At 41.1% G+C, this 14,043-nt stretch overlaps 1 protein-coding gene across 1 annotated transcript in view; it reads left to right on the top strand.

Annotated features, from left to right (window-relative positions):
• The window catches only part of MCTP2 (multiple C2 and transmembrane domain containing 2), a 200,138-nt gene that overhangs the window by 29,973 nt on the left and 156,122 nt on the right, over positions 1-14,043 (top strand). Inside the window, exon 2 of the mRNA XM_058156050.1 lies at positions 9,510-10,059. Within this exon, the coding sequence (XP_058012033.1) occupies positions 9,580-10,059 (480 nt within the window). The 5' untranslated portion in view covers positions 9,510-9,579. The remainder of the gene's footprint in view (positions 1-9,509; positions 10,060-14,043) is intronic.

Here is a 14,043-nt window from a genome sequence, read left to right as displayed (position 1 = left end):
CAAAAAGTGAGAGTTTTTCCATTCCAGTAGCAATGGAAGAAGGAAATTTTGGTCCTTGCTAAAATTATTCAAATTTAAAACAAACTCTTCACTCCCTGCTCCATTTTGCTATTTTTGGTGAACGGAAGACAATTTCTTTATTCTCTGCAGTCTTATAAATCTCTAATTTCAACTTGTCAAATTTCCATTTTTTAAAGAATACAGGTCTCATCGTTCTTTAGTATAATTGTGGCATTATATATTTTTCAACCGTTTTTCGATTGTTTAACTTATCGTGAGCTGCCCTAAGAAGGAACAGATATGATTACACATATTAAAACGTGTTTATCCCCATATTAACCTGATAATTTTGTTATTGCAGATACCAGATTTGGTGTCTCTATAACTTAATAACAGAAATGTCTTTTGCTGTCCCAGGGAGCAGGCCTGGTTCGTTTAATTTCCAAATGAAATAGTGTAGCTACGTTTTGCCACGTACATCTTGAAAACCTGAATCTTTGCATGTGTAGTTTTGCTCCAGGATGCTGAGCACTGATAGCTGTATATTTTAGGAGAATTCAGCATGATCTTTGGAACGGAACCTAACGGAACGGAACGGAACAGAACAGAACAGAACAGAAAACAGAGTTGGAAATTGGACCTTGGAGGTCTTCTAGTCCAATCCCCTGCTTTGGCACAAAACCCTATAGCGTTTCAGACAAATGGTTATCCAATCTCTTCTTAAAAACTACCAGTGTTGGAACATTCACAACTTCTGCAGACAAGTTGTTCCACTGATTAATTGTTCTAACACTCAGGAAATTCCTCCTTAGTTCTAAATTGCTTCTCTCCTTGATTAGTTTCCACCCATTGCTTCTTGTTCTGCCCTCAGGTGCTTTGGAGAATAGCTTGACTCAGGGGTGGGTTCTACTTATGTTTACTACCGGTTCGCATCGTGCCCGCGTGCGGGCTCTTGTGCGCATGTGCAGAAGACTTTTGATGATGTTTGGGTCAGTGGGCAGAGCCTCCCGCCGGTTTTAACCTCCTGCCGTCCAAACCGGGGGCAACCCACCATTGGCTTGACTTCACTCTTCTTTATGGCAGACCCTGAGATATTGGAACACTGCTATCATGTCTTCCCTAGTCCTTCTTTTCATCAAACTAGACATACCCAGTTCCTGCAACCGTTCTTTTTTTTTATTGAAAAAGTTTTTACAAAAAAAAAAGCTTCCCCTTCCCCTCCCCTTTCCCCTCCCCTCCTTCAAACCCCTCCCCGACTTCCTGGAACAAACACAAGGTATAGTTAAAAGGGCCGCGGTGTGGCTCAGGCTGTAAGACAGCCTGTTATTAAACACAGCTGCTTGCAATTACTGCAGGCTCGAGTCCCACCAGGCCCAAGGTTGACTCAACCTTCCATCCTTTATAAGGTAGGTAAAATGAGGACCCAGATTGTTGGGGGGGGCAATAAGTTGACTTTGTATATAAATATACAAATAGAATGAGACTATTGCCTTACACAATGTAAGCCGCCCTGAGTCTTCGGAGAACAGCGGGATATAAATGTAAATAAAAACAAAAACAAAAAACAAACATATGCTAAAAATTTTCCCTCCTAACTCAGTTATACTCCTGCATTTCTCGTCAAATCCTAACCTCCCCAATGCAATCAGAAATAATACATCCTAATCATTCAAAGGCAGTCTGATATCTCTTCATCTGATACCTGTTTTGAATATAGTCAATCCATTTTTTCCATTCATTTAAGTATCTTTCCCTGCAACCGTTCTTCATATGTTTTAGTCTCCAGTCCCCTAATCATCTTTGTTGCTCTTCTCTGCACTCTTTCTAGAGTCTCAGCATCTTTTTCACATCATGGCGACCAAAACTGAATGCAGTATTCCAAGTGTGGCCTTATCACAAGGCATTATAAAGTGGTATTAACACTTTTTAAAAAATTATTTTGTCACAACAGTATACGCAAACATTGACATAAAAACAACAACACATCATATAAACATATATATATAGGCTAAAATATGTATAAAATATAATATATATATAAATATAAAATATGTATACATATGTATATATAAGCAAAAGTATTAATTTGATATAATGAAAGGGAACAATAGGACAGGAACGGTAGGCACTTTTGTGCTCTTATGCATGCCCCTTATAGTCCTCTTAGGAATGGAGTGAGGTCAATAGTAGACAGTTTTTGGCTGAAGATTTTGGGATTTTGAGAAGAGACCACAGAGTCAGGTAGTGAGTTCCAAGCGTTAACAACTCTGTTACAGAAGTCATATTTTTTGCAATCAAGATTGAAGCGGTTAACATTTAAGTTTGAATCTATTGTTTGTTTATTTATTTATTTTATTTATTTATTTATTTTGTCACAACAATATATATAAGTATCTTACAAAAAGATTATATAGTGTATAAACATATCTATGAGTAAATATTAGGAGGAATAAGCATATATATATATATGAAGAAAAAGAAAAAGAAAAACAATAGGACAGGAACGGTAGGCACATTTGTGCTCTTATGCACGCCCCTTATGGTCCTCTTAGGAATGGGGTGAGGTCAATATTAGAAAGTTTTTGGTTAAAACTTTTGGGATTATGGAAAGAGACCACAGAGTCAGGTAAAGTATTCCAAGCACTGATGATTCTGTTACAGAAGTCATATTTTCTGCAATCTAGATTAAAGCAGTTAACATTAAGTTTAAATCTATTGGTTGCTCTTGTATTATTGCGATTGAAGCTGAAGTAATCTTTAACAGGAAGGACATTGCAATAGATGATTTTGTGTGTTAAACACAGGTCTTGTTGGAGTCGGCGGAGTTCTAGGTTTTCTAATCCCAGGATTTCAAGTCTGGTGGTATAAGGTATTTTGTTGTATTCAGAGGAGCGGAGAACTCTTCTTGTAAAATATTTCTGGACGCATTCAATTGTATTAATGTCTGAGATGTGGTATGGATTCCAGACTGGTGAGCTGTATTCAAGAATAGGTCTAGCAAATGTTTTGTATGCTCTGGTTAGTAGTGTAGAGTTTTTGGAAAAGAAGCTGCATAAAATTAGGTTTACAACACTTAGAGCCTTTTTTGTTATGTAGTTGCAGTGGGCTTTGGCACTTACGTCATTTGATATGAAAACTCCAAGGTCTTTAACAGGGTGTGGGTCATCTGTAAGGTAATGTCCATCAAGCCTGTACTTAGTGTTAGGGTTCTTTTTCCCAATATGTAAGACTGAGCATTTGCTGGTTGAGATTTGGAGTTGCCAAGTTTTAAGTAAATCATCAAGTGATCTTAATTCTATCCTTCTGTTTATGCAGCCTAGAACTGTATTGGCTTTTTTGGCAGCTGATACACAGGGCTGGCTCATATTTAAATGGTTGTCTACTAGGACTCCAAGATCCCTCTCACAGTTATTACTATTGAGTGAGGTACCACATATGGTGAATGGTGCAGATGAGTGTGATTAAAAGGATCCCATTTCTTGTAAATGGAACAGAAATAGTTATCAGTAAAAACAAAAAAACAAAGAAGCAAAGCTTAAGGTTTTCCACCTTAACATATTAAGTTTTTGTCACAATTACTATTTGTTTTCAACTATGTTTTTGTTGCATATTTGTAATAATCTAGCTTGTTTAATTCTATGCATGCCTGTTCAGTAGGCTCACTTCAGGAAAACGACGTTTGGAGGCATGGCACATGAGGAAGGCCCTGTTTCCAGATGACCTTACGTTTGCTCACACTGAACTGCAGTAGCTTCCAAAGAAGGAAGCCATTGTTCATTAGAAATACTTGTTTTATTGGAACTTAATGTCATCACCAGGATGAGGAAAGCTTGTGAACTGTGAAAGGCCTCTGGTGGCTCAGACTGCTAAGACAGTCTGTTATTAACACAGCTGCTTGCAATTACTGCAGGTTCAAGTCCCACCAGGCCCAAGGTTGACTCAGCCTTCCATCCTTTATAAGGTAGGTAAAATGAGGACCCAGATTGTTGGGGACAATAAGTTGACTTTGTATATAATATACAAATGGATGAAGACTATTGCTTAACATAGTTCAAGCCGCCCTGAGTCTTCGGAGAAGGGCGGGATATAAATGCAAATAAAAAAAAAGGCTGCAGCTTCCTGATATAAATAGCTGCATTTAATCAACATGTCTCTGTCTTCTCCGATGTGGTTACCTCCCAACCCAGAGTGATGGGAATTGTAGTGAAACATTTATGGAAGGCTATCAGGTTGCAAAAAGCTAGTTTATTCTTGATTGTAATGGCTCAAGGAAGGCTATTTTATCCTTCCTCCTTATTTTCCTTGAAGGGAATGTTCTATTGAGCACAGAAACTCTTACAGAAAAGGTTCTGCACACTTCTGTCTTTAAGACTGGTCGGTTTGTTCTTTGAATTAAGTCTCCGTGTAGTTCTTCTTCAATTTATATGTGCTTATTTATTCACTTTTTTTTGCCTGCCTCAATTAAAAGACTCTTGGCAGTGACAATCATAACAATGAAATATTCCCGTTACCATTAAAATGAGCTAAAAATAAAAAAAGTTAAACCACAGATCACATAAAAAAAAATCCACCAGCCCTAAAGCAATGAAAATAGAGGCTGACACTTAAAAGTTCAGCTTATTAATTTACAGCCACAATCTAAAAATAAAGATTTCTAAGCACTACGAGAAGAAGCAGGAAATAGATAGAGATAGAAATGATAAAAGATAGATAGATAGATAGATAGATAGATAGATAGACAGACAGACAGACAGACAGATGAGAGAGAGGGATAAATGGAGAGATGGAGATAGATGATAGAGAGGGAGAGAGAGAGAGAGAGAAAGAGAGATAGATAGAAATAGATAGACAGACAGATAGACGGACGATAGATGATATAGATGATAGATAGATAGATAGATAGAGACAGACAGAAATATATATAAATGTATGTATATACTGTCTATCTGTCTGTAGATATAGATATATGTATCTATCTAGATTAGATAGATAGATAGATCTATTCATCCATCCATCCACCTATCATCCATATCTATCTATCTATCTATCTATCTATCTATCTATCTATCTATCTATCTATCTATCTATCTATCTATCTATCTATCTATCTATCTATCTCCATCCATCCATCCATCCATCCATCCATCCATCCATCCATCCATCCATCCATCATCTACCTATCTATCTTCTATCTATTCATCCACCCACCCACCCACCTATTATCTATCTATCTTTCTATCTATCCATCCATCCATTCATCCATCCATCCATGAGATTCAGTGTCACTAAAAGCATAGGAATCAAATCCCGACACACATACAGATAATTCTCTCCTTTATCAGTTTCCATTCATTGTTTTTTGTCCTGCCTTCAACTGCTTTAGAGAATATGTTGACCCCTCCACTCCTCTTTATGGCAGCTCCTCAACTATTGGAAGACTGCTATCCTGTCACCCCTAGTCCTTCTTTTCTCCAGGCTAGCCATATCCAATTCTTGCAACCGTTTCTTTGTACATTTTAGTTTCCAGGCCTTTCATTACCTTAGTTGTTCTTCTCTGCACTTTTTCCAAAATCTCAACATCTTTTGGGCTTGGGGTTTTTTTGTTTTTGTTTTGCATTTTGTCTCAACATCTTATCTATTCATATTTTCCTTTTCCACTTTCTTGAAATACTATCAGTTTCCTTTTGTTGACAAGGGAAGGTCCTTCTAAAAATATATATATATTTACTTTAGAGAGACATCTTCATATGTTTTTTTTTTCTTTTTTGTCCAGGATGTGGTGAAAGCTGCCTCTTTTCCCACCTTAGAGCCAGCGATGATTGAACGAAGGTTGAAATAACTATTTTTCCACTTACTGGTTCTTGAAAGGAAAGACCTTCCCTGTTTTAAATACCTCACAAACAATTTATGAAGGCAATTGAGAGCTATAAGTTGTGGTAAACGTCTCCTGCTTTGAAATGCTTTCTGATGGTTGACCTTCTTTCCTTGCTTGACTTAAAAGTGGAAATATACAATTGCAATGTATGGCTGTGAAGGTTGGACCATAAGAAAGGCTGAGCGCCAAAGAATGGAGGCCTTTGAACTCTGGTGCTGGAGAAGACTCCTGCGAGTCCCTTGGACAGCAAGGTGATCCAACTGGTCAGTCCTAGAGGAGATCAACCCCGACTGCTCTTTAGAAGGTCAGATCCTGAAGATGAAACTCAAATACTTTGGCCACCTAATGAGAAGGAAGGACTCCCTGGAGAAGAGCCTAATGCTGGGGAAAGATTGAGGGAAAAAGAGAATAGAATAGAATAGAATTTTTTTATTGGCCAAGTGTGATTGGACACACAAGGAATTTGTCTTGGTGCATATGCTCTCAGTGTACATAAAAGAAAAGATACTTTCATCAAGGTACAACATTTACAACACAATTGATGATCAATATATCAATATAAATCATAAGGATTGCCAGCAACAAGTTATAGTCATACAGTCATAAGTGGAAAGAGATTGGCGATGGGAACTATGAAACGATTAATAGTAGTGCAGATTCAGTAAATAGTCTGACAGTGTTGAGGGAATTATTTGTTTAGCAGAGTGATGGCCTTCGGGGAAAAAACTGTTCTTGTGTCTAGTTGTTCTGGTGTGCAGTGCTCTATAGCATCGTTTTGAGGGTAGGAGTTGAAACAGTTTATGACCAGGATGCAAGGGATCTGCAAATATTTTCACGGCCCTCTTCTTGATTCGTGCAGTATACAGGTCCTCAATGGAAGGCAAGTTGGTAGCAATTATTTTTTCTGCAGTTCTAATTATCCTCTGAAGTCTGTGTTTTTCTTGTTGGGTTGCAGAACCAAACCAGACAGTTATAGAGGTGCAAATGACAGACTCAATAATTCCTCTGTAGAATTGGATCAGCAGCTCCTTGGGCAGTTTGAGCTTACTGAGGGGACAGCAGAGAATGAAGTGGCTGGATGGAGTCACTGAAGCAGTAGGCATGAGCTTAAATGGACTCCGGGGGATCGTAGAGCACAGGAAGACTTGGAGGAACGTTGTCCATGGGGTCGCGACGGGTCGGACACGACTTCGCAACTAACAACAACAAAATACCTGTCTTCTCCCAGCCTCCAAAAACCGGATTTTAATTTCCTGCTCAAGCAGGAAACCCCATATACCAGTGATGGCTAACCTTTTTGCAATCGTGTGTCAAAAGTGGGGGGAATGCGGGGGGGGGGGGGCACATGTGAGCGTGCCCACACCCATAATTCAATGCCCCCCATGCCCCACCCACCCACCCCATATATGCACACACAATCCCACTGTGCTCTCCCCGCTTTTGGTACGCGACGGCAAAAAGGTTATTGGCGGGCCTGGTAGGCCTGTTTTTTGCCCTCCCCAGGCTCCAGAGACTTTCTTGGAGCCTGGGGAGGGCAAAAATGGCCTCCCCCACAAGGCTCTCTGGAGGCTGGAAATGGCCCATTTCCCGATTTCCAGTGGGTCCGGCAGGCCCCAAAATCAGCTGGCCGTGCAGGAGCTGAGCTAGGGCAACACTCGTGTGCCCACAGATATAGCTCCACGTGCCACCTGTGGCACATGTGTCATAGGTTGGCCATCACAGCTATATACCATTCTGGACAGATGGTTGTCCTATCTCTTCTTAAAAACCTCCAGTGATGGAGCACCTACAACTTCTGGAGGCAACTTCTGTTCTATTGTTCTCATTGTCAGGAAACTTCTCCTTAGTTCTAGGTTGCTTCTCTCTTTGATAAATTTCCTGTCCGTTACTTCCTGTCCTTCCCTCAGGTGGCTTTGGAGGGTAGGTTGACCCCCCTCCTCTTTGTGACAATCTCTGGTGATACTGAGTCTAATCCCTCTATGGTGGACTGAGCTGTAACTTTCCACCTTTGGATAAAATTTATTAATTTGAAAAAAGTGCTATCAGGTCACTTCTGACTGTTGGATCGTTTCAAAAAAAGTTTTCAGAATAGAAAACCATCTGCAGTCTCTAGTCCTAAGAGCCTACATGACACTCATCTGAAGTTCAAAAGGCCATGGGAAGTCATCAGTTTAAACTTCTAGGAAGTGGACTCTTGCTTGACCCGATACTTGTGGTGAAGAAAAGAGAGACTGAAAGGGATGGCAATAAAGAGAGACAGGAGAGAGAATGAATTTGTTGTTGTTAGTTGCAAAGTCATCTCTGACCCATCATGATCCCATGGACCATGTTTCTCCAGGCCTTTCTGTCCTCTACCATTCCCTGGAGTCTATTTAAGCTCATGCCGACTGCTTCAGTGACTCCATCCAGCCACCTCATTCTCTGCCATCCCGTTCTTCTTTTGCCCTCAATCTTTCCCAGCATTAGGCTCTTCTCCAGGGAGTCCTTCCTTCTCATTAGGTGGCCAAAGTATTTGAGTTTCCTCTTCAGGATCTGGCCTTCTAAAGAGCAGTCAGGGTTGATCTCCTCTAGGACTGACCAGTTGGATCGCCTTGCAGTCCAAAGAACTCTCAGGAGTCTTCTCCAGCACCAGAGTTCAAAGGCCTCAATTCTTTGGCACTCAGCCTTCCTTATGGTCCAACTTTCACAGCCATACATCGCAACTGGGAAAACCAGAGCCTTGACTGTACACGCTTTTGTTGGTTGGGTGATGTCTCTGCTTTTTAGTATGCTGTCTAGATTTGCCATAGCTTTCCTCCCCACGAGCAAGAGAATGAATGGTTAAGCCCAATTTATACACCTAGTCTCAAGCACATTCACCAGTGACCTGCTACTCCTCTTATTCTCAAGACAATGAAGCTGTTGAAGATGATGAAAAGGCCTGTAGTGTGTGGTTTATGGGGATGGGAGCAAGCTAGTCAATTGGATGATGGCATAAGCTAATATTGTGGGTCTCCAGTCTGTGGAAAGTTCTCTCATGCTCCAAGTAGACGGCTCCGTCATTTAGAAGATCTAGGTCACCCTTCCTCAGCCTGTTGTAAGGCATCCAGAGTTACTCTTCCCAGAAGTCTAACTAACTTACTCATTGGTTTTTAGCCAACATAGGATGGTGGGAATTCCCGAGAATCCAAGAAGTGTAACACTAACCATATTTTTTTCCTAGGGGGGGTCAAGTCTTTTTTTCTCTTCCACACCTAGGAGGGTGCCTTAATTGAGCTATCTCTTCCATGCACAATTTCTGGTTAACTCTAAATAAATTAGCTCTAAATAATTTACAACCTTTTGGGAATTGCCATTGTGTAATTTCTGGGAGACAACTGAAATAGCTCACCCTTCACTATTTTTATCCTCATGACTGGTGTGGAATCAAGAATTGATTTCCTTCCTAGTAAGAATAACATTTGCCTGTGAAAGGTTTTTTTTTTTTATGTTTTGTGTTGACTTTCCACGTTGGGCAAAATTAGTAATGCAATCTGTTTTGATCGGGATCTGTTCAAGGTATCTGCCAGAGACATCTTGGCATACGATTGAAATCAGTACATTTCCAGAAAATAACTGCTCTTTTGCTCTCTCTCTCTCTCTCGCTCTCTTTTAGCTCCGTTGTTTTTTAGGAGTTGGTGAGAGGCGTACAACTCGGAGCATTATATAAGGCTGTCAGCTTAATAATGGATCTGGAGAAACCTTCTGTTTGGGGATCGCTGAAACAAAGGACAAAGCCTTTGTTACAAAACCTGAGCGTCAGAAGGACTAAAAAAAGCTCAGCCAAACTCACCGAGAAGAGACAGATTCATCCTTTAGATTGCCGACTCAGCTCCTCGGTGCCCGACGTGCTAAATGTAGAAACGAAACTTGAAGAAGAGACCCACTATTCCAGGGCCAAAGCCATGTCCACTTACTTCCCGAGCGGCTTCTCCGCCACCGAGTTGTTTCTTGAAACCAGCAGTAGCTCTTCCACCAAGCAGACGGAGGAAGAATGGCAATGGCGGAAGGAGGAGACCGTCCGCTTGGAAATTGGGGTTCAGGAAACGGAAGAGCTGGTGGTTTGTGGACCAGATTTGGAAGAGAGGCGGAAATCCAGCGAGGATTTTTTTGAGCTGCTGCAAAGGAATACTTTCAACAATGACCTTATGGAAGACCCCCTTGAGGTAATGTGCTTAGGGGGGCGGATGGAACAGGACAATTAAATCTGATATAAGTTTCTTCACAGCATGTTTCCTAAGCCTTGGGCAATTTACAAAAAATAGGGCAAATCAAAATTAATCTTTTTTGGGGGTGGGTGGGAGATAGGCTTAAATTCACAAAAAGGTTTATATCACTGGAGAATTGATGTAGATCTAATTCATCTAGAGCGGTGTTTCTTAACCTTGGTGAATTGGAGAGGCGTGGACTTCCAGCTCCCAGAATTCCCCAGCCAGCGCCATGCTGGCTGGGGAATTCCGGGAGTTGAAGTCCACATATCTTCAGCTTGCCAAGTTTGAAAAACACTGATCTAGAAGCCTTGATTTATAGAAGATAATCCAAGATTGCACGTAGTTGGTTTGATACAAGGTGGAAATGATTTGATACTGCCTTGTTGTTGTTTTGTTTGTAACAACTAAAGTCTAGTCTACAATCCAAGGCAAACGATTTCAATAATACACAGCTTTTCTGAGATCAGCCAAGGGACCTGTCTATAAGTCAAGATCAACTCAAGGATGTTGTTACTGCAAATTGTATTTCTGCTTTTAAAAAGGACTGTTTTAATCATTGTCCTTGCCGCTTTCTTCAACCAGTCATATCTCCCTCCCCAAATTTTAGGTTTTGTAGTCCCAACAAATTAAGTTATTATTATTATTATTATTATTTATTAAATTTCTAGACTGCCCTTCTCCCGAAGGACTCAGGGCGGTGAGTAAGTTGAATTTACTTACGGGAAATCGAATGAAAACTTTTTCCATTTGAGCTGAAATATATTTAAGGCAACAAAATGGTATAGATTCAACCACTTTAGAAACGACTTTAGAAAATCATAGATTTTTTAAACTTCAAACTCCTACAATCTTATTGGCCATTTGCTGTTTAGACGATTTGCTGTCTAATCTCCTTCCTCCCTCCCTCCCAGTCTCTCTCTTTCTCTGTTTTGCTTTCTCTCTGTCTTTCTCTCTCTCTCTGTCTTTCTCTCTCTCTCTCTTTCTCTCTCTCTCTCTTTCCATCTCTCTCTGTCTCTCTGTCTTTTTTGTTTGTTTGTTTACATTTATACCCCGCCCTTCTCCGAAGACTCAGGGTGGCTTACAATGTATAAGGCAATAGTCTCATTCTATTTGTATATTTTTACAAACTTATTGCCCCCCCAACAATCTGGGTCCTCATTTTACCTACCTTATAAAGGATGGAAGGCTGAGTCAACCTTGGGCCGGGCTCGAACCTGCAGTAATTGCAGGCTTTGTGTTCTAATAACAGGCTTCTCTATTGCCTGAGCTATCCCGGCCCCGGATTTCTCTCTCTCTCTTTCTCTCTCTCTCTCTCTCTCTTTCTTTTTCTCTCTCTCTCTTTCTCTCTCTCTCATTTGCTTTCTTAGTGGTGGTATCAAAAATAATTGAGTGTGTAAGATTGTTTGTTTCCCATTTGCATCTCAAAAAGACATCAATTGGCCTAATATTTTGCATTAAACAAAATTGTAAAATTAAGGGTTACTCATCTGAGTAAGCGCTGTTGCACCCAAACCAAAATACACATTTTAATTTCTGGATAAAAATATATATATCTTTTGTTGTTGTTGTTGTTGTTGTTGTTAGTTGCGAAGTCGTGTCCGACCCATCGCGACCCCATGGACAACATTCCTCCAGGCCTTCCTGTCCTCTACCATCCTCTGGAGTCCATTTAAGCTCACGCCGACTGCTTCAGTGACTCCATCCAGCCACCTCGTTCTCTGCCATCCCCTTCTTCTTTTGCCTTCAATCTTTCCCAGCATTAGGCTCTTCTCCAGTGAGTCCTTCCTTTTCATTAGGTGGTCAAAGTATTTGAGTTTCCTCTTCAGGATCTGGCCTTCTAAAGAGCAGTCAGGGTTGATCTCTTCTAGGACTGACCGTTTTTTTTTTTTTTTTGTTTACATTTATACCCCGCCCTTCTCCGAAGACTCAGGGCGCCTTACAGTGTATAAGGCAATAGTCTCATTCTATTTGTATATTTTTACAAAGTCAACTTATTGCCCCCCCAACAATCTGGGTCCTCATTTTACCTACCTTATAAAGGATGGAAGGCTGAGTCAACCTTGGGCCGGGCTCGAACCTGCAGTAATTGCAGGCTACTGTGTTCTTAATAACAGGCTTTTACCAGCGTGAGCTAAACCGGTTTGATCGCCTTGCAGTCCAAGGGACTTGCGGGAGTCTTCTCCAGCACCAGAGTTCAAGGGCCTCAATTCTTTGGCGCTCAGCCTTTCTTATGGTCCAACCTTCACAGCCATACATTGCAACTGGGAAAACCATATATATATATATCATATGATATAATATATCATACTAGATATATATGGAAAACCATATATATCTAGTAATACCAAATTTAAAAATCAGTCAAAAGCTATTTGAGGCAAGTGGCAGCTGTTGATATGGGAACTAAGTACCTCTGATGACATTCTTATCTTTCATCCTTGGACTTCATTTTTCAGTTGACTCATACAATTTAGCTGAAGCAAACCCTCCAATTTTCTTCTCAGGGTAGCTTGAACATGCTGCTTTTCAGCGGCTATTTTTGGGGCTGGACATATTGCACATCAGATTAGTTGGAGATGGTTCAAGTCATTCCCCCATCTCGGAATCTTTCAGATAGTTGTGGGTGCTCCATCACTGGAGGTTTTTAAGAAGAGATTGGACAGCCATTTGTCTAGAATGGTATAGGGCTGTGATCATGAACCTATGGCACACGTGCCACAAGTGGCACACGGAGCCATATCGGTGGGCACACAAGCATTGTCCTAGCTCAGCTCCAGCGTGCATGCGCGTACCACCCAGCTGATTTTTTAGCCTTCCGGGCCCACCGGATGTCAGGAAACAGGCTGTTTCTGGCTTCTGGAGGGCCTTGGTGTGGGGAAGGCCATTTTTGCCCTTCCCAGGCTCCTAGAAAGCCTCTGGACCCTGGGGAGTGAAAAAAGGGCCTTCTGGTCCCACTGGAAGTCGGGAAATGGGCTGTTTCTAGCCTCCGGAGGGCACTCAGGGGGGTGGAGAAGGCTGATTTTGCCCTCCCCAGGCTCCAAGAAAGTCTCTGGAGCCTGGGGAGGGTGAAAAACAGGCCTACCACGCCATCACGTGCCAAAAGCGGGGGGAGCACAGGGGAGGGTCACGTGCGCATACGCGTGGGGATGGGGCACATTGAATTATGGGTGTGGGCACATGTGCACACAACCCCCCCATGCTCCCCAAACTTTTGGCATGCAACGGCAAAAAGGTTAGCCATCACTGGTATGGGGTCTCCTGTTTGAGCAGGGGGTTGGAGCTGAAGACCTCTAAGGTCCCTTCCATGTTGGTTATTCGGTTATTCCTGAAACCCCATGAGCTTTAATAACCTCATAATCTTCCCCAGAAACCTTGAAACATTTCTGCACTCTCACAAGGCCTGAGCTGTTTCAAGAAGATAATTGATGTCATTTGGAAGGGTATCTTGTCTGTCTTTACCAGGGATTGAATGCAGTTTCTAGTGTTTTGCTCTTCCTTGTCTTTCAAATCGCTGTAGAAATTAATTGTTCATTCAAAAATTTGGCAGTCATTAATTTCATATTATTCATACCGTACGTTTCGTTCACTTTGTATTTTCTTCTTCCTTTGTGTTGCTTCAGAGGGTAAGAATAGAATAGAATAGAATAGAATAGAATAGAATAGAATAGAATAGAATAGAATGTTTTTATTGGCCAAGTGTGATTGGGCACACAAGAAATTTGTCTCTGGTGCATAAGCTCTCAGTATACATAAAAAGACAAGATGCGTTCATCAAGAATCATAAAGTACAACACTTAATGATAGTCATAGGGTACAAATAAGCAATCAGAGGGTAAGGCAGGAGAAGTTTTCCTGTCAAAAAGAAAAATGATTATTTATATAAAGTAAAGGAGTGCAACTGATCAACCTCAACAAACCTGTGGTATGCAAACATCAATT

This window comes from Ahaetulla prasina, chromosome 13 (genome assembly GCF_028640845.1).
Source record: "Ahaetulla prasina isolate Xishuangbanna chromosome 13, ASM2864084v1, whole genome shotgun sequence".
Classification (NCBI taxonomy): Eukaryota; Metazoa; Chordata; class Lepidosauria; order Squamata; family Colubridae; genus Ahaetulla; species Ahaetulla prasina.
The sequence above is the reverse complement of the archived record's forward strand: the minus strand, read 5'-3'. Positions and strand labels throughout refer to the sequence as shown.